Genomic DNA, 26,207 nt, shown 5'->3' with positions numbered 1-26,207 from the left:
ATCTTTTCGTATACAAGGTATATGAATGACGTTACGTACATACGCTAGGTATGTGTCTGTGCCTGTGTGTGTGGATAGTCATATTTTTGTTTGTACATGCATACATACACACACATACAGAAAAATGTAGTTTGTTAAGCTTGTTATACATAACTGTTGCAGCAGAGCGCAACAACAACATTTACGCAGATTTATTGGCGATTTTGTTTTTGGTCTTTGCAAAGACGGACGGCATTTAAGTGACTGGCGTTGCAGTCACACCAAGAGACGGAACTGTTAGCATTGCTTAGCCTTTAATTTGGCCAACAATAAGGTTATGCTTTTGTCGTCTTTTGGCTGCTGGCGTCGCGAATTTGTCGCAGCTGTGAATATCGAAGTATGACAGAAGAGGAGAAGGAGGCTATTTCTGCTTAAAGTGAACATTCACATTGACGTCAGCTAGCAACCGCTTACTCAAGAAACTCAGAAACTGGTATTTATACATTAAAAAACAACAAACAGCCACATGCACCTAAGATCGCAACAAACTTGCATAGCTAACTGCCTTCAGTGATGGTAGCGGTTAAGAATTTGGTGGAGAACCGGCAAATGTGGTTGAACTAGCAACAAGAAGGTATGAAATGAGGTGTTTTTCTGCCATTTCAGCAAATCGCTTCTAATCACCCGCAACGAAAGAACCGCTACAATTGGAATTGCTAAAATGCACAAGCATTATAAAATAACTGATCAATTTCTGTGGCCATTTTGCGGATCATGTACCGATTATGTTACATTCCCTCCAGGGCGTATCAGTGGTAATATAAATCAGGTCAAGATTACTCATACGTAAGAGCCGACAAGTGTAAAAGTTTCTTTTGTGGAGCTTTTATTTTCGTTGCGTAGCAAGGAATGAAATATTCATCCCATCTCCTTACCATCGATTCCTCAGATGTCGCATTGGGAGAAGTATGCGTTTGTGAGTAGAAAGGGGTCAAGCATAATTTTTCCACAAGATAATAGATTGTTGAAAAAAAATCCCCAAAGCAAATAAAGATTGCAGTTAACCCCAGCCTCTGGAGACAACGTCTTTCCAGGCAATTAGTATCTTATAGATTTTTCTTAATGAATCATCCGAAGTGTTATATAAATGGTTTTTAGTCAGTTTTCAGAAAACCAAACATTGGACATTTTTCTGTGTTGGTTTCAACCACAATTCCCAGCCCTGGAGGTGTCTAGATACAAAGGTTTTGTGTGCATGTATGTGCGGTGTCAATGTGTTTTCATACGGCAAATAAAGAGCATCTTTGTTCTAAGCTAACATTCTCTGTTCGATAGCTTAAGAGCTGATTGCCATCAATTGTCTGTAGCCAGATTGCCATTGTGGTTGTTGTTGCTTCAATTTATCTCCGAGTATCTGGTGTTCTCTGCGCAGCTCGTAATGCGCACCACGTGGGTGCAAGCCATAACCTACTGTTGCTTGTTTGTCTGTCTGTCTGTCTGTCTGTCTGTCCTAGCATCTAATGACGAACACATATTTTGCGTACTTCCTTCATAACAGATGTGACACAAATTCTTACCACATCAACGCCACCCTCCGCCCCACAACTTTCACTCTCGGCACACTGCCTGCAACGGCTTTGCTGAAAACGAAACGTGTTTAGCTAACATATGTTTGCAATTTTTGCACATTTGCTTAAAAATAAATATACCGAATTCGCTTTTATTTCACTTCTGCACTGGAGACATTGATTTCTTAATCAAGTGAGTGAGAGGCACATGTGATACAGCCAAATTTGCATATCCAATCGGCATTCATATGCCTGCATGTCCGTCTGACTGCCAGTCAATCTAGCTATCCAGCTATGTATGTGACTGCCGAAAAAAGAGACTGGATTACATTCCATAAATCTGGTATCGCCGTTGTTCTTTCTTAGCAACAACTTGTTTGCTTTCAAGCGCCTAAAGTATCGGCCCGTCCCCTCTCACGGCTTGGCTTAGATCGCTTTTTGTCAGAAGCGGTTGGTCTTTCATTGGTGATGGTGTTTTAAATGTCATAGTTAAATGCTGTTGGTATCAATTCTTGGTTCATTGAAAATCATCAAAGTGAAATGATTCAAATACAGTTTTGGGTTTTCAATTCGAAGCTAATGAATGTCACCACAAACATGTTGTCCGAATGTTAAGTTGATTTCTGTCCGTCTCTCCGCCCGGTCCCGTGTGTGAAGCAACTGCATCGATCTCACTAAATGTCTGGAATGTTTGACTTTTGGGACAAGGGGTTTAAATTTAGATCGACTAAAGCAAAAAGAAATTGACTTGATTGTAAAAAGGCCAGTGTGCTGTGTCGAAATTACATTGAATTGAAAATATATAAAATTTACACATACATACACACACACACACACACACACTCAAAAGCATATGGGTATGTATTTACACGAGTTATGGACATAATTAAATATTTTTTTTTTTTGAATGGAACGAGTTTGCCACTAAAATACTCTAATTTTCCCCTGTCGGTGATACAGCCCCAATGTAAGTTTCGGCAATCTGAAAATCTGTTACAATTTTACGTCTGCTTTAATCAGTGTTGAGCGTACTTTGACAAACTGGAAAAAGTTAATCATAATTTCATAATTACGTATATCCGGATTGACAGTGGACCGTTGGAAACACACCGTAAAATAAACAAGAACAACAACAACAAAATGACATACCTTATTGTTTGTAGTAATTTTTGCTGTTTAAAATGTCAACCACAACAAGCCAACAAAAAAAAAGCAACAACAAGAAACTGTATATTTATAGTTGTTGGAGTTTTAGGCTTGTTTGTTTGCATTGCTCTTTTATTAATATTGTGCATTGATCTTTGCTTACGATAGAGTTTTATAGGAACTGCTGACACTTCGATACAGAAATTGCGGATATGCATTAAAACCGTGAAGGTGTCTGTCAACTGTCGTCGTTGTAATAATTCAACCTTAAATTACACATATTTTTAATGTTTTATGAATTTGTTGCCTTGGTGCTGGTGTTTCAATATGAACTACCATGAGATCAATGGAAACATCCTGGAGGGGAAACGAATGTTAGACACAATTCAATGCATCCCACCGCGAATGTTGGTTATGATCGGAATTGCAATTCCCTAAAGAAAGTATGTCATTAGCACGAGAGTAGCAGGTGCTAAGCAGTGTTGGTGATATTCGAAAGACAAAATTCGCAAAGTTTGTGATATTTGTCGAAGCAAGTCGGACTTTCGTTTATCTTAAAAAAAAAACTTTAAACTTGGATGGAATTTGTTTAGTATCATGAGTTTCTTTTTCACACTGCGACTGACCTTCATGAGATTTTCATTTTCATGGATTTCGTGTAAACGTGCCAATGCTGCAATTAATTATTGTTTTTCTCATTTCAAAAGCAAAAAGCATTAAATGACGAAGTAGAGGGGCGCAAGAATAAGAAGGTGATTTCAGCCATAATTTCTTTTGGATGTCTTTCTTCAAGTCAGTGCATTGAAAACGCCCGTACAACGAATTTACTAAGTCAGCACAAATTTCGAATAGGTAAATAAATTGGCATTGCCGTTTTATATAAACATAAAAACAAGGCAGATATTTCCTCACAAAAATGTGAACGCAATGACACTTTGTGAGATGTCAGTGATTTCCTTGTATACAGTTTAAGTGACGTCTGTATTAGAAGTCTGTGCAAGATCCGATCAAAAACTGATTTTTTTTTAACAATCTTTAATAAATTATCACTCAGCAAAGACTCTTTCAGACATCAACATTAAATTGTGAGAAAGATGTTTTGCCTAGAAATATAATATATTTCTGAGGAAAATTTTGGTGATATTCATGAAATTCTACTTAGAAGGATAATTGTGTGGAATCTCTTTCCTATGCAGACAATGAAAATATGAAGTCGAATTGTAAGCCATTTAACGCAGAAGTAAAAACAAAACGCACAAGCAAGAACTACATCTTACATTGATACATTTTTGGCAATCACCTTTTTGCTTTATGCTCTCCTGTGAATTTAAAATTTTGGCTACAAATCTGTAATAAGTATGTACTTTACATTATTATCGTATTTGTATGTTCCAATGTCAAGTGAACATACTTTGTTACACCCCCCAAAAAGGATGAACATAATTTTTGCCAATCTTAACATCATTTATCAAATCGGCCACTGTGCAATCAAACGAATATATTATTAATATTTTCTTTTTAAGAGAAAGACTTAATCAAAAAGTGTTGTTTTTTCGAAGAAGTGTCTTCTTATCAACCCACCATGCCCATGCAACCAACTCGGACGAAATTCATTACAAAATATCTTGATAACGAACTTAGATTTGTCGCTGGCAAACGAACGAAAACGGTTGGATTTTTCGTACGTTCAACAAAATGATAATTCACTTATAAATTAAAAATCTACAGATAACAAACATTTCCAGTGCTTCGGTTCTGTATGGGCTGTGTGTCAACCAAACAGTGAAAAAACCAAATGAATTTCAAATCAATTTCAAGTGCTTTTGCTTTAAACTTGAAAATGTATATAAATAAATATATATATATATATTTATGTGTGTACATATATCTGTGGAATGTGACTTTCGTTGAAATTATCACGTAACAGTTTGTTTTGCCTGCAGAACCACTTGAAGAACCTCTCGGTCCAAATTAAGGGGACATTTTACAGGCGGGACCTCTTCTGCAGTCGATTTTTGACGTGTACATATGCTGACAGCAGTGCACTATCTGCCATGATTTTCTTTCTGTTTCCAATGACATTTTTGAGGCATCAATAAAACTGAAATGTTATCATAAGGTCATTCGATTCTGATATGCTGCGACCAGCAAAATTTTTACGGATTTCATCGACGCAGCAAGTTTAGGCAGCCTGTGTGTGGTGATTGAAATGAAAAGTGCATTCTCAGAAGATTTGTGGACCGCAGCTTATCTCCGTTAGAAATTGAGTAATCTGAGATTTAGTATTGAGTGACGACACATATAAGCGCAGACATGTTTCATAAGCAATGCAGAAGAAATTTCGAAAAATGATTTCTTTTTCTATGATAGAATACCAGTTTATATGGTATCACGAGAACACAGGGGGGGTGGGGGAGTGATCCCAAGTTATTCGCAAGCATTTTTAATTATTTTTCTGACATACCGCTAACTGCAGCAAATCGATCTGCCGTCTTCAAATGTAAAATGTGTATCTCCTACGCGTGTGTGTATGTGCACACATACGTTCACTTTATGTGGCAGTCCTGAACTTAGTTAATATTCCAAAGACATCATTTTCCTAATTTGGTTTCTTTTCTTTAATTCTTTAAACAATCCCTTAATCCTTCATCCATTCCACTGATAGCGCTGAAGGATGTACGCTTGAATATTCCAACAATATAATCAGTTAGCGTATATCTTAAAAGTGCTGAAAACAACAAGAACAAGAAAACAAAACACACCCTCACTCACTCGTGGGTGCCAATAAGAAAGACATAATGGATGTTGTCAGACCCCAAAAGTAGAAAAAATAAAACATAACAATCTCTAACATTTCCTTTTGGCGATAAGAAAGAAATAGTGTTCGATGTTAAGTTGTTGGTCGTCGCTCCACAGAATACAATAACTGTAAATTGGGTTTGAAAAACGCAATAACAACAACAACACAATCACCATCACCATCACCGCCACTTTTGGAATGGGGGGTTGATGTTGTTTTGGTTATCACTTCCTAGGCCCGCCAACATTCTCTTGCTGTCGCAGACACTACTACATCGTATCGGCAATGCTTCCAAGTAATTTTGAGGGAAATAAACAACACTTTTGGCTGTTGCCTCTTCAAGGTATGATGTTCCAGTGTTTTGTTCTTTGGTTTTATCAATACGGAATGCTTCCTCTAGTTCGTAACGAAAAAAAAAATTGTAAATTAATTCATTAATTATAAATTAATGATTTTTGACAGGGACATCTATCTTTGGCACCCAACTACAGCGACAAAAATACGATTGTGGTCATTTCGGACGCTAATCAGAAATTGGAATTAATTTCTCATAAATTATAACTACTCGACGTAGAATCGTAGGGCTTTAGTACGAATCTAAGTCTAGTATTTCGCTTGCTAACGTGAATACTTACTGGATCTAAGTCAGAGTCCCATATATCCTTAAGATCGCCGTCGTAGAAAGTTTCCATGGTGAAAGGAATTTTGACGAACTGCAAGCGGGGAAAGGGAATGCGGATTGTCGCACTAAGCGAACCTCGAACTCGGTGGTCGAGGGGGCGTGGGTTGATCTTGTATTGCAGTGCTGTTGGGCTAATACATGAAAAGTCCAGTGATATTTGATCCAGAGGATGTGCGCACTAGGCCTTGCCGTCACTCACACTTGTAAATATTTGGTGATGGTGATGGTAATGATGATGGGTTGTCGTTGTTGTGTTTGTTGCTGGCGGTTGTCAGTGTACTTGCGTGTAATTCAAGTGAGTACTGTTATTGTTGTTGTCTGCTCTCTATGCTTCAATTAAATGCATGTTTTGCCGTAACTTTTGTTGCTGTCGTCGGTTGTTGTTCATTCAATTATTTTCTGTTGTAGCTGTTGTTTGCGTTTTCGCCCAATAAAAATGCAACCGATATAAACTCATTTGTTTTGTTGATGCCAGATATGAGTTGTCTTGTCGTGCTGTTCTTCTTCTTCTTCGTCGTCTTCTGGTTTATTGTAGCACAGTTTTAGTTAAAATACAATAATTTCGTCGTGTGTATGTAATTCTTTATTTCGAGTAATCAAATCACTAATGCCTCTGTGGGGAAAGAGGAGATTTTCGGTGCTTTACCAAATGCCTCTCACAATGCTCTCTTTCTCTTTGATTTCAACTGTTTTGTCTGGACATGGGGAAGAGTTCACCACTGGAATGTTACGTTCTTGATTGCGGGCGAGCGCTGGGGAGGGAGTCTGGTCTGATGGAATGTTTCTGAAACCTGTTGCTTCCAAGTCGTGCTTCTTTGGCTGTCCTGAATTGTGTCTTCGCTTTAGTATGCTGCACTGCTGCTGGCTGCAGCCAACTGTAAATGGTCTCTGTTTACGGCTTCTTTTGCGTGGAGTTCTTCTCCCCGAATGAGGTTTTTGGTTCTGCTTTGGTGGCTCTTGGAGTGACTGCTAATGTGTGCGGTCGGTGTGTTGCTTTCGGCTGCTGTCATTCAAAAATTCACTTGTTGCTTTTGCTTAATTTAATATGAACCGTTGTTTCTCATTCTATTCTTCTTTTTTTTTTTTCTAATATTTTATGTATTTCCGTTTCTCTTTTTGTTTTTCTCAGTGAACTTTTTTCTAACAAAAAAATAATAAACTATACTTGTGTATGGAATAATTTAATCTTCACTCTAAATGCATCGGGGGTAGGCGGCGTAAGTGGGAGGGATGTGTTTTAATTTTATTTCACTTGAATGTATTTTGTTTGAATTTCATGTTTGTTGCTTGGTTTGCTTTTCTGATTTCTGACGGTCGGACTTGTGTTTTGGGGGTGGGAGGTGTCCGTTTGGTCGGTCAGTAACACTACTTCCGTTTTCAACTTTAGACTTTCACACTACTTGAGCGAGCATAAGTTGGTTGCTGGAACTACTTCATTGTTCCCGATAATTATTTGACGTATTTGTTTGATTTGGTACTTTTTTGCCGAAAGAGAATACCCGAAAAGATAACACTTGAATGAGAGATGTTTTCCTGTTGCTGTTATTGTAATTTTTCTGTACTTTTCATATTTTAATGTGTTGTGTGCCGGGGGATTTTTAATTGTAATTATTATTAGTTATAAACTATATTTGTGGTTGTTTTTTTTTTTTCTTTTCATTTAATTAATTTTACACTGTTGCTTGTTGTGTGGATGGTAGAATGTCCGAAGTACGACTGCCACCAGAAACACCACTAAACTAAATGTCGGTGAAATTCTTTTGAATGCAAAGTCAAGCGTTGTGTGAGAGTATCTCTGATTGTTGGTGTGTGCATGGCTGTCTGAGTGTGTGTGTGTGTGCTTGTTAGTTTTATTGTGGTACGGCACGGCGGTTTCTCACACTAACAATGGCTAGAGTGCAAAGTACCTAACGTTATCAGAGACTCTCTTTGGTTCAGTCATTCCTCCCTTTTATGGTTCTCTTAGTTTATTTCTGGTATGTGTGTGTGTGAATGTGCGAACGATTTTTTTCTGTACTTCTTTCCACACAGAGCAACATTATACGGGTTTCTTTCATTATCGTTGGCGTTTTGTTCTTCCCCCCGTCTTTTTCTTGGGTAGTGGTGAGTGATAAAGTCAATAGTGATATTTTGGTTGATTGTCTGTCTGGTGATTCCTGTTGCGTTCTAACCGGTCCTATAAAATATGCCGGTTGTCACATTTTTTTCATTATCCACTCTTTTTTGTGGCTAACACGTTGTTAGGCACTCTTACACTGTTGCTCTTGCGATTCGGCCATGCTTACGGTTCATATATTTTGTGTGTGTATGTGTGAGTGTATGAGAGCATGTATAGCCGATACGGCTCTAAAACTATGAATTTTAATACCTAGGTAGGTATTAATTCATTAAAAATGCGGTAGTAGTCACCATGCAGCAAAGATGCCTAAAACAAGTTTCACTGGTTATAGCCACAATTGGAATTTGTATTGGTTTTCGGGAATCAACCTGTTCCTTTATACAGCCCCAAACCCCGTTAGGATGTGCATTTGTATGAATATTGGGAAATGGGTTTTTCGAAAACATTAAAATAAGAGCTTTCGGCGATTTTAGATTAATCGTATGAGTTCTGATTAATTGTGACATATTGCCCCAGTTATTGAGGGCGATATTAACAATTAATTTAGACTATGTAGATAATGCACAATTTATATTTAACCGCCCATTTTACTCTTGGAATTTAGAGCATCATTGGATCCTCAACCGTTGACAAAAGACCGAGTGAACTGCAGACAGTGGTTCGGTTGCATGCATTTCTCTAACAATAATCTTTATATTGTTAATACTTTTTAATTATTAATATTTTTGTGACAGCATAAGAATACTATCCCAGCAAAGTGTTCAATGCTAAGGATGGGATGCTGTTCAAGTTTCTGGTATGAAAAAAAAAAAATCAAAATCTAAAATCATTATAGGATATTTAACATGGGTCCTTATCAATCCTTTGGCATGTCGTCTTCGAGACTTCTTTGATTTCAAAGTGCAGTTTTGAATGAAAGCCCAATTTCTGTTTTATACAAATCAAATTTATTGTATTTTTGGCGAAAATAAACAGAATTAACAGTAATTGTTACTCATCCCATAAATTCATTTGCCCATTAAATTCCTAAAAAGTTTAAATAAATCCAGTGTATATACACAAATTAGGTTAAATTTGACATTCAATTCAGTTAAATTTGACATAGTCAGTTACGAAAAATGTACTTTTTTTGAATTAAGATTACCTTCTGAATTCTAACATGGGCCTGTAAATTATTGTTCGACAATTTCAATGACATATGAATTCGAATAATCTCTTCAAATATTGGAACAGTGTTGGCTTGTTTGTACGGGATACCATAGTATTTAGTTGTTGCAAAACTGTCAGGCTTAATCCCTTAAAAAAAATCCTCAAACATAAAATAAAATATTTCATTTTCACGACTTCTTTTGAACTCGTGCAAAAAATCGAGTGAAATCATTGCATCACATTGAAGCACTTCAAATATGCTTTGCTGGGATGTTTTTCGCCGTTTTGTGGAATAAAGTGAATGTACTTTTAAGCTAAACTTATGTTGAAAAAAGTCGAAGAGATCCGGTTTTCTGAGTGGCAGCGGCGGCATAATAATAATGATGGCTTGTGTAACACTCCACAATCCATATATGGAGAAAATAAAAGTTTTTTACAGCAGAAATATTTTTGAAATGAGCATACCAGCCAGCGAGCATGGTCTGAATTTGTGTTTGGTTCTCCGGCAGAGATCACTTTCAGATCCAGATACAATGAAATGTTTTGCCATCATACAATAAAAACAAAACAACAATGTGGTAGCGTTTGGAAACCAACAACTCAACCGAAATCCCAACGTAAAGTTGAAGGCTTCTGTCAATAGTATGCAGATACAGACTTAAAAATTCCCTGTGCGGCGTTGGAAAAACCCAAATGAGTTTCCAATCGGTGAATTGGCCCATGAGCTTTTATGTGAACATGTGTGTATGGCTTTATTTTATATCGCCAGTGCTCTTACACTTTCTTGAGAAAATACTTACAAAACAAGAAATGTGTAGAGAAAATACAAACAACACTGGCGGACAAAAGTATGTAAGCCCGGCCAACAAAAAAATGCACATCACTTTGGTGAATGGGTCTGTCAACATTTTGTATTATTTTATTGTTTGAACTGTCTATATAATTAAATCTGTCCGAGGTGGAGGTCTTTGATAATATATGTACATAGAAACCATGGTACAGTAAGGAGGTAGAACAGCTTCGTAAAACTACAGAAATTCAGCCCTGAAGCTATGCCCACTTCCTGTCAAATTTGCATGCAAAAAGTTGTTAACATTTATTCAATTTTTTTTTTATTTTTAAAATCAGTTAAATAGTGGGAAATATGAATAAAATGCCTGGATTTTCTATAAAAAATATGATCGAAACAGTTTTATCTTTCAATTCCATGGCAAAACTGGTGAATAGCTTTAATGCGCGTCTCACAATTTACGTGTCTTCCAATAATTGATTTTGAAAATATTCTATTTTTATTTTTCAAAACAATAAATGCATACCAAAAAAAAAAATAGCAGAATTCAGGCAAACTTAGAAAAAAATTGTAATAAGCTGGTAGCTCTACCTTACCTTTTTATTGTATCATGGGTATAAAGAAGTATAGACTTTGTGAAACTGCCAAGCACTGTGTTCATCCAGCCGGAAATCACTACATTTAACGCACTTTGAATTTCTGTTTCTAAAAGCATTTATGTAGTAGTAAAGCCAGATATGAATACGTTGTCGATAGATAAATAAATATTGATGTATATTATGACAACAGACGAAATGTCTATTCAGCACTTTTGATTGCTAGTGTAAACCATCTCACACATAAGTACATAAAATGTATCTCCCAAAAACAGAGAATGACCATCTTCGATCGATCGCGGTTTCTCTTTTCTTCTCTCGCCCAAGTTCTCTTAACAAAAACCCGCTCTTAAAATCAGCAATCTCAAAAGGCGAGATAGATTTTTATTTCACGGTGTCCTACATTTGGAAATACAAATATGTCTGCCTGCTTGGGAGACGGTATTAATGAACGTTTTACTATTAACACGCACACACAGACATCCGATGATGACAACTGGGGTTTTTGTTGACCTGAGTGACGATCAGAAGAAGATTGCGCTGCAAGTGTAAATGACTTTCATATCAATTTTTTTCACAAAATAACGACGGGTTCAAATATTTCGTTTTGATATCGTTTCCAATTCTACAGATGAGCAACGCATTTAAGCTGGCATGAATACAAGGGCTACCAAGCACACACACGTTCATACCTACGAAATACATTTGGCTGTAATCGTGGCCTTAAGAAGCCAGCAATGCCTTATTGTCAGCCCATCTTGACTTTCTCTCAGTCTCGTCGCAATGCCCGCTAAGCTAGAGAGTGCACTTGTCCCCCATGCATCCGTTCGCTGACCCGTCCATTTGTACAGCAGGTGTATACGAGGCGAGGGGCATAAGGTTGTTTTCTGATATTGAATACATCGTGAAGCATGCAATTATTAGGCATGCCGCTGCCACTATAGCGACTGTATTTGTTATTTATAGTACCTACATTCTGACATTCATGACAATTATCATTTAGCTTGAACTGGGGATTCTCCCTGTCAATTATCTCATGAAGGGGAATTCACCATCTCCCATCTCGACAGTCGCTGGGCATAGCAAGGAAGCTTAATTTCAATCGTGCGCGATATTCGTAAGTGCAGTGTGGATTTTTGAATTGAGATTAATTGAAATCTGGTAACGCAAAAAACACTATACACGAACCTTTGCGTCCTCTTTTCTAATACATACAAAAGAGGGCTTTCAAAAAAATCCATAGAAACCCAATACCCATTAACTGCTTTACAGTGACAGAGTCGACTCGAAACTGATCACGAAAACCAATTAGATTCGATAAATTCATTTTAACATTTGGTGAATGATACTAAGTATACTCCCTCTTCAGGTCATACGTTATGCGTGAGAGTTTTAAAAGTAATTTCCTCCACTTTTCCACGTTCATTTGTTCTCAGCCTTTCACTCTACCATAAACGTTAGAAAAGATATACGATTATCGATTTTTTGTTAACGGGTTTGGCTTGGTGTTTGCTGCAGACACGCATAGAATAATACCATTTACTGTCAATCGATTAAATGGGCTTTGTCTAGACCCAGAAGAGACTGTCAGTCGAGTATTTACATATTTAACTTCTGTCGTTTCGAAATACCAAACCCTTTTACCATTTTCCTCAAGTCTTTAGATGATCTCAACATTTGGACAAAAGTGAAATGTTTTAAATTCATCCATAAACTGGAAGAACCTAATCGAATATTAAGTCAAGGGTATGATGACTTGAGGTGTGTTCGTCACAGAAACGCAGTATATATGTATATGCTACATATAAGCAACAGTGGCAGGACACTATATTTATTGGAATTTTTCATTTCGAAACAACAACATATCGATCACTCTTAAATTCTTCTTACAAAACTGGTGATTTGTTATAGTTAAGATGTGAAATTAATGTCATTTGTATAAAAAGAATAACGCATTTTTAGCATAGCATGTGGAGTGTTTTTAGAGGATGAACAAAGCAAGACGGTACTTGATTTAAAAAATCGAATAGGGAACCTTAACGGTTGGACGAAACATATATTGTTCATTGTTTAGGCTTTCTTCGAATTTCATTGCCAATGTCATTGTTGTCACACCACCGTTCAACATAAGACTAATCTCCCCCCATTAATATTGCCTTGCCTATTGTTCTGATGAAGTTTAGGATACAAACAGACGTACATCAATTCCTCTAAAAAACAAAAACTATTTTCTACAATAACCATTTGCTATCGATTGTCGAATGCTAGGCGGCTAACTGACATACGAAAGGCGATGCTGACACCCTTAGGGCCATTCAAAATGGGACGAACGGACCACTGCCTGCTGCATATGCCAATCATTACCCGTATGCCTGAATGTGAGCATCGCTCGCAACGACTGTCGGACACAACACCTCGCAGACATGGCGGCACTGAGCGTAAAAACGATTCGAACAGCCAAAAATGTATCTATCGCCAATGTAATTATCGAACAACAAAGACTAATGATCTCGTCCAAACAAAAATGAAATGATTAAGACAAAAATCACCGACAACAACAATTACATCGAAAAACGAACACAATTAAAAAAAAAAGAAAAACAACTTTCTTTTATATAATATTCCATTATAAAACAGCAAAGTATCCGCTCCGCTCAACAAAAATGTGAAATACCTACTATATTAAAAAATATATTTATGTACATTTAAAAAATATATATAAAAAATTGAGACGGACTGGAAGCGGACAACAGGTTTGGGGTTTTCGTTTGTTTTTGTGAAAGAATTGGCTGGTAAACATTTGTTTCAAATCGATCGTTGTTATTGTTGTTTGTGTTTGCATCGAGGTAGCAAGATTAAACGATAGAGATACATACATTTGTATTTTATTAATGTGGTATATGCATGTGCATATGTGTATACAGATGTATCGAATATGAAAAGTTAAATATTAACAGTAAACAATAAGAAATTCATTTAAAGCGATGAATGGGAGTTCGTTTCGATTGCTCGCGGCCCGAAAAATGTTATTCAACTCTTCACAACGACCATCAGAGAATGTAAGAGATGCGACTGACAGACTGGGAAATTGACGAATAACACTGTTTACATTATCTGTTATTGTGTCTTGTCTTGTAATTATGTGTTTGCATTTCTTTTTTTTTTTTGTTTTTTGTTTTTAATAAATAGGAAAAACGAATTAATACTTTTCGATTAATTTGATTGTCGTATCGATGTTTTTTCAAGTGTTTTTATGAAATATATGTGTGTGTGTGTGTTGTTTGGCTACAAATCGAAGGAACCTCTCGTATAAAACCGAAATAACCGAAACCGAAAGAGAAAAAATATAAAGAAAGGACTTTATAGAGTCAAGAAATGGGAAGCAGGGATCCAATTCTCGAATTCAGAGTCTGACGTATATAGATCGAAAAGTTGGGAGAGAAACACAAAAATTGGTAACCGTCTATGCCATTTTTCGCATTACTGGTAATGGCTACCATATATCCTCTGCTTTACCAGTATCGTAAGAATAATGACAACTACATACCCTCCACATAACCCGAGAGCTATAAATAAAGAGTTATTCTTATACGATTAGAAAGATCAAATAACTTATTGTGTATTATTTTACATCCGACTAAAAACCTAAGGACGCTGGGTCAAATCTGCAAGTCAGTAAGAATTTTGCCAAGATCATCAGATCACTAGTTCCCAAAAAAAAAAAAAAATGAAATTTTAACCGACCAATTTTTTGCTCTATGTTGTTATTAATATTAACATCCCTTATGTTTAACACCTCCACATATTTTTGCTTAAACTATTTTTTTGCAATGTAGTTTGCCTTGTCTTTACGGTTCTACGCTATCATTGGAACGAATTGAGATAGAAGCTAGGCAGGCTAAGTTCGTAGATGGGCCATGTTAGTCAACGTTTTAATATAGCCCCCCATATAACGGTACCTTCCAATATTCGGTATTTTAATTATTTTAGCGACCTTTTTTACCGGAATCAGAAATTACTTATGCAGGTTAACGATTTCGTATAGCCCCACTATAACGGTACCTCTAAATATTCGGTATTTGTATGATTTTAGCGACATTATAGGTTTCAAACGACGTTTTTTTGTTAATTGCTTCTGGTCTACATATTATTCTGATGCAAACCTTTAATCGAATAAGTCCCGATTGAAACCCCCCAACTTCATGTTTTCCTTTTCCCAATAAATTTCCGATGAGTGTGGGATTAAAGATTTGCGGGGTGACAAAAACATTCCGGGCAAATGTCGAGCGTATTGCAAATGAAACAAAGCGGTGACTTAAATAACAATCACGAATTGGTGGTACGCGTAATGACTGTTAGCAGAAGCACCAGGTCTGGATCCACCACCACGATCGTTACCACAACTACAGCTTAGCCCGGAAAGTGGGTGTGAGTAGATGGCAACTCACCGATACAGATGCACACCACATTCGTGCACACACTTATCACTTTTATTTTATGCCCCCGTTGTCGCTGCCTGCATTCGCATTTATTTGTTGTTATTTCGGTTTTGTTTTAAATTTAATTTCATTTTTATGATTAGCTTTAGGGTTTTGTTGCTCTTCTGCTGCTTCTTCGCGACGTTAGTATGGTTGTAAAATTGACAAAAACAAAAAAAAAAAAACGTTAATTATTCCACGTCCTAATTTTAATGAACCCATTCGTACTTATACCATTGCTGGCTGGCAGAGCTATTGTTGCTGTTGGTAACAGACAATTGCCAGCCTAGACGAAGTCATAGCCAAAGTAACAACAACAACAAGAACAACTAACTAAAACAAAACTAACGAAAATTGCTCGTAAAAATAATTTCAAATAAAGAAAGTCATGCTCAAAATTAATTTTCAGATGAACGGCATGTGCAAGGCTTTCAACGATATGCGGACGCCTAAGTTCGAATCGTATCTAGGTATGTACTACTTGCATTCAGATCCACACATACCCACTTATTTGGGAATATAGATCACGCACAAATATCACGGCCGCCTGTCTATGTTGGCTAGTGGTCGTAAAATGTAGATTCTTGCGGCATTCTTTGTTGGCCACTGTGCGCTGTACTCCCGTTGAGTGGGCTTAGCTTTAATGGAAGGCATAGCTTTATCGTTTGTTGTTGGCTAACACGATCGGTTTCTGGTCAGTTGTTGTCAAACTCTCTTGACACTTTCAATAGTTCTTAAAATTATGACTAGGTCGATTCGGTTATGCTCTTGAGGGAGAATGATTTCTCTATGCGATGACTTTTTGGAAAATCAAACCCCTTCGGGGCCAAGTGTGAATTTCAAACATTGATTGCAAAGTGGCGTAGTGGAAAATGACTAATCGATGTTTTTTCTTCACGTTTTGTAAATTTGGTTCGTCGACTTCATTACCGCAGGCTCTATTCTTAGCATTCTTAAGTATGCAGGCATGTTGACACACACATACATGTGTACATTTATATATACCTAGTGTATATGTGCCCACGTTTGTTAGCTTGCTTTTTTGTACGTATGTATTTATGACGGGTCGCACATTAATTAATATTACGATGGCCCCTTTGGGCTTTATTCTAAACTTATGCAAATGAGAAGTCACATTTTAAAGATCCGTTTGACTTTGTCTACAACCTCTCTTCTTTCTCTTTCTCTGTTGGTGTTTGTTGGGCTCTTACTTGATGTGGTTCCGTGCTTCTCACTTAAGCGTTAATAAAATAAATTTGTAAACTTGTGGTAGGTATTTTGATTTCAATCGCATTTGGTTTATCGACGCATGTCAAAAATGGGATACAGACACAGATGTTGAAACACGGGTATACTACATGAACCTGTAACTTCTCATTGCTGATCATGTCGATCAAAACCAGTAACCAATCACCGGTTCTTTAAAGACAGTTTGTCCCGCAGGTATTAACCTTTTTTCAGAAGCACATATTGACCAAACCGCACACCTATACCACCACAATAGACAAACGCACGCACGCACACTCGCTCATAATGCTTTGTATACCAACAAAAAAAAATGATTTTTAATCGACAACAACAACATTTCAATATTTTGGTTGAAGCATAAGAATTCATTGACCCTGCCGTTGTAGTCTCGTCAGGAAAATAGAGGAGGAGTATTTTGTCTTAAAGAGAAAAAAAAAAAAAAAACAGAAACAGCCACCAGGCGAACCAGCGAACACAAGTTGAGGTAGTTGTTTGGTTGTGCTCGAATAGTTTTTACCCTGCCAAAACTACCAAGGTTATCTGTATTTTTGAATTGTCATGCTCTGCGCACCGGAAATCCTTCTCACCACAAACTGTTGCATGTAATGTTCTCTATTTAAAGGGGTGAAAATAGGTTTGCCGATTCATTTGTATGGGTTTCAATATAATATCCAAAGTGGGCATTATCCACCATATCGATCTTGATCTTAGGCAGTTTGGAAGAGGAATGCTTATATTGTTCATCATACTGACGACTGGAATAAGTTGAACTTGCTTCCCTAATTATTCTATTATACACTTGCATGTAAAGCCAGGCATGATTTGAAAGCAAAATATATAAATTGAAATCTAAATAAACGACTTTAGGGGTTCACAGGATTCTTGTTATACCCTACACCACAAGGTGGGTATTATGTCTTTGTGCATTTGTTTGTAACAGGCAAAAGGAAAGGAGATAGACCCATAGTTCCTTTTGATGATCTGCATAGAATCACATTCTGAGTTGATTTATGCATGTCCGTCCGTCTGTCCATGTATTTTTGTAAACAAAGTACAGTTCGCATTAATTGCCCTATCCAGATGAAATTATGCACAAATCATTTGTTTGGCCCAAGGACGAACCCTATTGGAGATAATCGGTCAAAATTTAGATATAGCTCCCATATATATCTTCGTCCGATTTGCTTTTTATTGTGCACCAAACGTGTAATATCAGTCCGAATAGTATGGAATTTTGCACATACGATCAGATTGGACCTGAAAATAAGTATGCCAAATTTGATCGAAATCGGTTCAGATATAGCTATAGCTCCCATATATATTGATCATCCGATTTGTTATTTTTGTCCTCCGCAGCCGTAATATGCACTCTGTAACAACAATATTTGGGGAGATATATCAAATACATCTCAGAAATACATTTGCTAAATTTTATCGAGATCGGTTCAGATTTGGATATAGCTCCCATATATAACTTCGTCCGATTTACTTTTTATTGTACACCAAACTTCTAATATTTACCCAAATTGGATGAAATTTGGCACTTACGACCGAATTGAGTCTAGAAGGTAGTATGGCAAATTTGATGAAGATCGGTTCAGATATAGCTATAGCTCCCATATATACTGTTCATCCGATTTGTCATATTTGTTACCCACAGCCGTAATATGCACTCCGTAACAAAGATATTCAAGGAAATATATCAAATACAGCTCAGAAATATTTTTGCCAAATTTAATCGAGATTTGGATATAGCTCCCATGTATATCTTTATCCGATTTCAAATTAATTGTGCACCAAATGGGTAATACAAATCCAAATTTAAAAGATTCAAATGCTTCGGCATATTTAGCCCTTTGAACTTTAAATTATAATTATAATCATAGCGTGTATGATTGAATTCTCCGATAAAAACTTTTAATTGTTATGCGCAGCTATACTAAATTAGGAAAGTGGTGTAGGGTATCATAAAGTCGGCCCCGACCGACTTTAAGACTTTACTTTTTTTTTTTAATTTCAACACAGCGTACTATAGAGAAATCAAAACTGTTCGTTTCATTGACGTTAATGAGGAATATGCTATAATAATTTCTACGCCATGCCTCTTCCATCTTACTGTGCTCCATAAGACTCGTTTTTCACCACAAAACTATAGCACATGTGTCAATAACAAATATACCGAAATGGACAATATCAAGCTGCTCCTTCTGGAATGTTAATTTCCTTTTAAAGTTTGAAATTTTGGGAAGTCATAAACTTATTATTATTCGTACATCTCCTTTTTTCACAAATGGCAATCGTTGCAAAACTTATTGAAATATGTTAATGAAATCTAATATATGTCTTTAAAAATAACTTATGCATTCTACCGTGGTAGTGGTAAAGATCTATCCCATTTTACCAATGAATGATCTAATGTAATGCGTGGTATTGGTTTTTTAGTCCCCGATTTAAGGTTTCGATTGGCTTTACATTTGGTACTTTGACACCAACAAATAGCCGCAATAACAAACGCTACGTTTTCAAACAAAGCTCTCCACAAACACTCAAACGCATTTTAACCTTTACAAACATTTTCAACAGAAAAAACAATGCCAAAGGTCATTTCTATTTGGCAATTTCATCTCAATTCATTGTGTCTCGCAGTGATTCAAGCTCACAGTGTCACTTAATTTGATGGAGGTGAAGCGCTCAAATGGAGTATGGAATAAGGAAAAATATGAAATAAAATTGTTTTATTTGCATGTAAAATATTTTATTTCAATTTTTAACCCCATCTCATCGTGCTTAATCCAGATATTTAAACGTGCAATTAAAGAAAGCTATAGCCAGTAAAATTGAGCCGATATATCCCATATTTAAACTAATATTTGCAGACAAATTAAATATACCAAGTTTGAAGAAAATCGGGGAATCATTTTACATTTAATTTGTTGTTGCCTTTATGGGAAAAGTGCAAGAAACCGTTATAGGACATTATTCACTTTGGTATCTGACCGAAATGCGATTCAAATATTACGGTGTGCGAAGTTTAGACTAATATCCCACAACCCCTCCTCCTCCCTTTATATTAAGTGGATGACCTAACCTAACCAGAAATCCATTTTACGACAACAAAAGAAGAGCCAAATAATTACACAGTACGCTTCGTGGCCGCACATTTTAAAAAGTGTCTTTATCAGTTCTGCATATTGAAGTAAATAACTCATCGGAAAAGTTGTACTTTTTTAAAACGAAAACCCAAGGATACTTAAAATGGTACGGAGTTTTCGTTCATCGCATTCAATTAATGTTAAATTACAAGAAGTTCCACAAGTTCTATCAAACGAATTGCACAGAAACCCCAAAACATGATCTTAATCCTTGTAAAACAATTCAAAAGCATTGATTAAAAATTAAACGTTGAACTCAGCTATTGTCTTTCTAAAAGTAATAACATACTTTTCAATAAACTATATAGCTTTTTATCTAGACATTCCAGTTTATGTTTATTTTTTGAGGAAAATGTTCCAGAATTAATTTTACATTGAAGTATAAAAAAATTTTCATTTTGTGCGTCGTTGGCGTTTTTATTGTGTTTCGGTGGTGGTTGGAATGTAGCTTCGTATCGCACCAATAACGGCGCCACACAGCTGATTGATGCCGACATTGAACTCTATACGTGTATACGTTTGTTTTGTGGTGTTTATGATATCATAACAAGAAAAACAAGAAAATAAATCATTTTCAAGTTTGTAAAAACTCTGAACAAGTTCATCATGGAAAAGGTTTAACAGCAGCAATGGACAAAGCAGCTGAGGAAGCCGCGGGCTTCCACAAACCCAGGCAAAGAACGTCATCAAGTTCGCAATATTCTAGTCAACATGTTCACAATAATTTTCCCTTGATGTGCAGTGATTCTGGTCTGTATACATGCAGTTCCAACAACAGCGATACTGCATTTGAATCCGACACCGACTCCAGCCATATTAGGTCAAAACTAAAACGAGATGACTCCCTGCATACAGTTCTTAAAGATGTCAACAAACTTCGTAGTGAATTGGAGCGTTTATCGAAATCGGAACAATGGTATAGGCAGGAGCTGCGTCAGCAGAAGGCGAGCAGACTGGAAGACCTTGAGAGGATATATAGCAGAGAACGAAAATACATGGAAGAAAATCAAAAGCTACAAAAAGAATGTCTACGTCTATATGAAAAGTGCAGTGAATTAGAAAGAGAAGCCGAAACATATCAGGAAGCAAGTAAAAACGACTGTGAGCTTAGAAAAGATGTCAGTATAATTGACAGCAACTCTACCGATTTCCAAATACAACAACAATTGTCAATTATTAGTGACCAACAAAAACTGATCGCAGTTCTTAGAAAACAAAAGAAAGCCCTTCTAAACGACTTCAAGACGTTAACAGATGAAAAAGATGAACAAATCATGAAAATGCAGAAATGTCTAGCTGACCTTGAATTTGACAATAAGTGCATTACAAAAAGGTGCGCTGAATTCTCAAAGGAACGGTATCAAATGGATTGTAGATTAGTGGAATCTGAAACGCGACTTTCACTAGCATTGACCGATAAGCTTAATTTACAAAAAAGCTTGGTGACTCTCAAGGAACAGCTGGAAATACAAGAAAAACTAGTAAAATTTAAAGAAGAGGAGATCACGCAGATACAGAGTAAGTTTAGGGATACAATTAGCAACGAACATGATTTAGACGAAGTTCATAGGTTAAGTTTAAAATACAATGAAGACATCAATTCTAAATCATTGGAAATAATTGATTTGAAAAATCGCATTAGTAGTTTGGAAGTAGAGCTAGAAAATTTGCAAGAACTACAAGCACAACACGAACAACAACAAAGACTAATTGAACAATTAAATTTTTCCCTGGATTCGTGTCAGCTAGAGCTACAAGAAATCCGGGAATCGGATAGTCTTCAAGCCAAACAAATAGATGAGCTACAATATAAAAATCAGATACTCGTTCAGGAAAAGGAAAATAGTCTCATGGAAGTATTGAAACATAAGCGAAACTTTGAAAATATCTGTCAGGAGTTAAAATCCACTAAAGATCAGTTTGCAAGCTTACAACAGCTATATAAGGAAACAAAGTTCAAATTGGAACTATGTGAAATGGAGCAAAGTAAACTTAAATTCCAGCGTGAGAACGATCAGAGAGAAATACAGGAATTGAGGCAAAAACTTAAGGGATACTTACAGCAGACGGCTAATCTCGTCGAAAAAATGCAAAAACTTGAAAATCAGCTAAAGCAGAGTGTGGAAGAAAATGTTCAAATGAAAAAAGAATTCGAAGCGATCCAGGCAGAGTTAAGTGTTGTAATACCACATTCACAGGAGGCCTCAAAGGGAGACAACAATTGTAACAATTTCGTTGAACTTTCAAAAGAGTTTATGCCACATCAAGATGCTTTCGATAGTCATGGTTCCAACATAATGGCTATGGCAATTGAAGACTGTCCATTTGATCCACAAGGACATCGAACATCTGACAGGGATGGTGATTTGAGATATCAATATACAAAATTACAGGAAAATGTAGACATTTTTGAATGTGTTCTGGATAAGAATAAAAAAATATTGAGGTATTTAAGAGGGGACGGAGAAGAAATCCGCGATTTAGAAACCTTATTAGATGAAAATAACGCCCTAAAACAACGAATTGTGGAAATAGAAAATGAAGCCAGAACTCTAAAACTTGAACAGGACATCCGGGACATGACCCAAAAATGTTTGTCACTACAAGAACTATTAGAAGGGCAGGATAAAAAAGTTGGAGATTTGCAAATTCGACTACTGAACAACGATTCTCATCTATATAAAGCGGAGAAGAATGTTGAAGTTCTACAAGAAAATAAGACATTAAGTGATCACATATTTTTAGAAAATCGAGCGTTGAAGGCTAATCTGGGCAAGGAAATCTGTGTAAAAGCAACACTAAAAAAACAATTAGAAGAGTCAAGGAATCGTTTGGAAACTATGAAACAAAAATTAGAAGAATTAAAGTCTTCAAAACCAGCAAAATCCCATCAGGCAGTACAATGCGACATTGAAAGTCAAGAGGAAACTTATCAAGAAGTAAAATATTTAAGGGAACAAATTGAAGATCTACAGAATAAACAAGAACAGTTCTTACAAAACGATTCGCTCAAGTCCGAAGAACGTATGCAAATTTTACGCAAATTGTCGGATTTGCAAAGTTCTAAAATACAATGTCTACAAGATAACCAATCAGACTGGGAAGATATGCTAAATTCCCTTCGCAATGTTCAGCTTTTGGAGGAACAAACACGTAAAGAACTCGAACTAAAAAGGATGGAATTGGAAGACTTGAACGAAGTGTTTGCCGAACAAAATGAAGAGCTTAAGAAATTGGAAGAACTGGCGGCTATACAAGAAATCAGAAGACAACGGGAAAAAGAACAAATAAAACGTGCATTCCAGGATGAAGTGACAACGTTGAACAAACAGTTGTTGCAATGCCAAGATGAAATACAGAAACAGCAGGAAATTAATGAAATACTACAGGAACAAAATAATAGAATTCAGCAGAACTATGACGAAGATTATGCTACTGAAATAGGGGACTACAAAAAGGAAGTGCGATCATTAAACACACAGCTAGAAAAGACAATTCAGGAAAGGGATGAGTTGACAAATCGTGTTCGAGAACTGGAAAATGAGCTACATGAAATAAAAATGACAAGACGTGAAGCAGTCTTTCTTCCGCAACTTACATTTGGCAATGAAAATAACTCTGACAATAAGATTGTACAATGTTCAGATAATGAAAAACAGGTCCAAGACGATCACATTCGAATATTGACGAAAGTACTAGAAGCTGAATATGTCCGAAAAATGCAAAGATATGACGAGCATATACACTCTTTATTGGCAAATGTCAGTGCTCTCAAGAAATCGCTGAAAGCAAATGAACACAAAACCGTGATATTGTGCGAAGAACAGTACAGAGCAAAGCAGGAACTCAAAGAAATGCAAAATACTAAACGGAATCTGGAAGAACTCCGTTTGAAATACGAAAAAAGTCAAAATATAATAAGGGTAAGTGTACATTTTTGTAATTATATATTTTACTTACGGAAAATTTTAAATCCACTAGGAACTTCAACAGGAATTATCAATTGAACGAACGAAAAGTAAATCTTCGGACATGGACAAATCATCACAACATGATACACCCACTTACGAGGTATCCAATTTGATTGATGACTATAAAAAGGTATTTTGTAACGCTTTAATATTGAAATGTTATTCATGCTATGTGCCACTTTTCAGCTAATACGACAATCTGCCATGGTAACAAAGAGGCCTGCGACACACGTAATTCTCGACTTGATTCAGCGTAGTAATAAATGTGTGCCAAATTGCAGAAAAATGGAATCAAGTATTGATGATTTACGTAACGATTTGCAAACATTTTTAACGTCATACGCTCAAAAAATATCCCCTTCCTTCATCAACACAGCTTCATTAACAGTTCCTCCTTCTCTAATGGATGAATTGAAAGCTGCGACAGAAAGATTTCAATAACTAATTATCCCGACTTACCTTTCAAGTGCCAATATTTTAAGATTTTATTTTTTGTATTATTTATTGTTTTTATTATTTCCGTACCTTTTTCATGACTTTTGTTGTCTATAAATACATAAAATAAAAAGCAAAAGCGAAGAGTTTACATTACAAAATATTGACCCCAAAGGCATATAATTTTATGTGGAATTAATTATTCCTTAGCCATATATTCATGATATAGTTATCGAATATAAATTTCGACCTACTCATGTCTACCTACCTAGAAATGAAGGTTAGACATTAGATTCCTCAACAACTCTCCTATTATCCTGAGCACTTTGTATTAACTGAACCCAACTATCTGGCGATATTACTCCATTGGCATTTTCATGGCCCCCTAAACCATATCCAGTGGAGTAAAGTGATACTGCACCTTTGTAGGATTCAATGTCAATATCAATAATTCTAGGGCTTATCATCTCATTAGTTGCATTGACGCTCATTATATTGACTGTATTTTCATCGAAGCAAGTGTAAACTGAGTGTACTAATGTTTTATTACCAGAATCGGTATGACGTTGAATTCTGCATCCAAATGTATTAGAAGGGCATTCAATACCACCACAAATCCATCGATCTTAAATGGTAAATATTACATAAGATGTATGTTTTATGCTAGTTAATTGAAATTACCGTTGTCGTAGGAAAAATTGATATTTTCAATATAAGAAATTGTATTAATAGCTGAACTCAAAATGAGATCCATTAAAATGCAACAGATAATGATATTTAAATAAATATTGATGTACCGCATGATGTGAATGACTTTAATAATATCGCACTACTGAAATGTAATTTTTTGAAAAACTTAGAAACATTCCTATTTATTGTCGATTCAATATATGAAATGGAGAACAGAAGATATAATCTTTGTTGTCACGATTCGAAGCTTTGATCGTCATAACAATTAATTTAATGAAAAATATTATTTTAATTCTGTTGTTGTATGACGTTGAACTAAATTATTTGAGTCAAAACCACTGAACACGAACAAAACGCCTATAATATACAAAGTGTGACAGAATTTATAAAGGAATTTCATGTACCTCGTCGATTATTTTATGTATGCAATGTCCGAATCAAATAGACGTTTGAAATTTAGCACAGATCTAATTCTATATACCTGATTTCAAATTTATTAATGTTATGTGAAAAATATTCGAAATATGGAAGAATTAGGCTTATACACAAAATCCGATTAAAAATCTTACAAATTGTGATACCAGGTATATTATTTTAAGGTGAAACGTATTTAAGTAATGAGGTTATAGGTTTTTAGGTTTTTATGAGATTCGAAGGTTACGCCGAAAGAAATACATATTTCGTTTGTTCAGGTATGAAAAAAGATGTACCTAAATTCTTTCTAATGCCCTTGGGTTTTGGTGTTGCCAAATGCAGACAATTGGTGTTGTTGCTACTTGGAAAACTGAGTGGAAGTAAACAATTGTTGTTGTTCGTTTTCCTATAAATATGGACTGTTAATGTATTACTTTATATTTTTGGGTTTTTATCACCCACATAAAATATGTTTGCGTAGTTTTTGAAGAAAACGTCCCTATTACATTACCTTAAAATGGCGATAGTAAAAATAGGACTAAGCAATTTAATAATTTATTGCATTTTAAACAACGTAACTTATCATTGCAGTGTTTCCTGTTAAAGAATTCAATAAAATAACAAGTTTTAAAAGCACTCCAGATAAAGTGGAGACAGTTACTCGAATTAGACTTGAATTAGGTTTCTATAATATATTAGAATTTAAAGACAACCCTTTCGTACACTAAATTCCAAGAGTATATTTACACAAAATGGGGATATTATGTCGTTTTAGTTCTTGAATGAAAAAAATTTCAAAAAGAAATGAATCATTTCAATTTAAAAAAAAAATCCCTAAACTTTTTTTGTCGAGTTGTCGATTTTAGACTCCACGGAAGACAGTTAAGGGACTCCAACATGATTCCGTTCTTTTAACGACGAAGTAATGGCAATAATATTAAAATAAGTATTTTTTACATTTTACATATTAATTATCAAGCTTCTTAATTA

At 35.8% G+C, this 26,207-nt stretch overlaps 2 protein-coding genes across 4 annotated transcripts in view; one reads left to right on the top strand and one right to left on the bottom strand.

Annotated features, from left to right (window-relative positions):
• Nucleotides 1-26,207, bottom strand: part of LOC101895237 (cyclic AMP response element-binding protein A) — a 113,634-nt gene that overhangs the window by 20,146 nt on the left and 67,281 nt on the right. The window contains exon 1 of one of the 3 annotated variants that reach the window (XM_005177152.4): nt 6,129-7,924. The exons of the other annotated variants lie outside the window; for them this stretch is intronic. Within the exon in view, the coding sequence (XP_005177209.1) occupies nt 6,129-6,185 (57 nt within the window). The 5' untranslated portion in view covers nt 6,186-7,924. Of the gene's footprint in view, nt 1-6,128; nt 7,925-26,207 lie in introns of those variants that run through there. 3 annotated transcript variants of the gene reach the window in all.
• Nucleotides 20,191-24,274, top strand: LOC101895063 (myosin-10). Its single transcript, XM_005177151.3, has 3 exons — nt 20,191-23,630; nt 23,689-23,808; nt 23,865-24,274. The coding sequence occupies exons 1-3, from the start codon at nt 20,337-20,339 to the stop codon at nt 24,117-24,119; spliced, it is 3,669 nt and encodes a 1,222-aa protein (XP_005177208.1). The 5' UTR covers nt 20,191-20,336; the 3' UTR covers nt 24,120-24,274.

This window comes from Musca domestica, unplaced genomic scaffold (genome assembly GCF_030504385.1).
Source record: "Musca domestica strain aabys unplaced genomic scaffold, Musca_domestica.polishedcontigs.V.1.1 27, whole genome shotgun sequence".
In the NCBI taxonomy this organism is placed as follows: Eukaryota; Metazoa; Arthropoda; class Insecta; order Diptera; family Muscidae; genus Musca; species Musca domestica.
Note: the sequence above shows the minus strand (reverse complement) of the source record. Positions and strands in the feature narration are given on the sequence as shown.

Coding starts and splice junctions, on each gene's coding strand:
- LOC101895063 (XM_005177151.3), top strand. CDS start 20,337: ATGGACAAAGCAGCTGAGGAAGCCGCGGGCTTCCACAAACCCAGGCAA. Junction 23,631..23,688: donor AAAGTCAAAATATAATAAGG/GTAAGTGTACAT, acceptor TAAATCCACTAG/GAACTTCAACAGGAATTATC. Junction 23,809..23,864: donor TGATTGATGACTATAAAAAG/GTATTTTGTAAC, acceptor GCCACTTTTCAG/CTAATACGACAATCTGCCAT.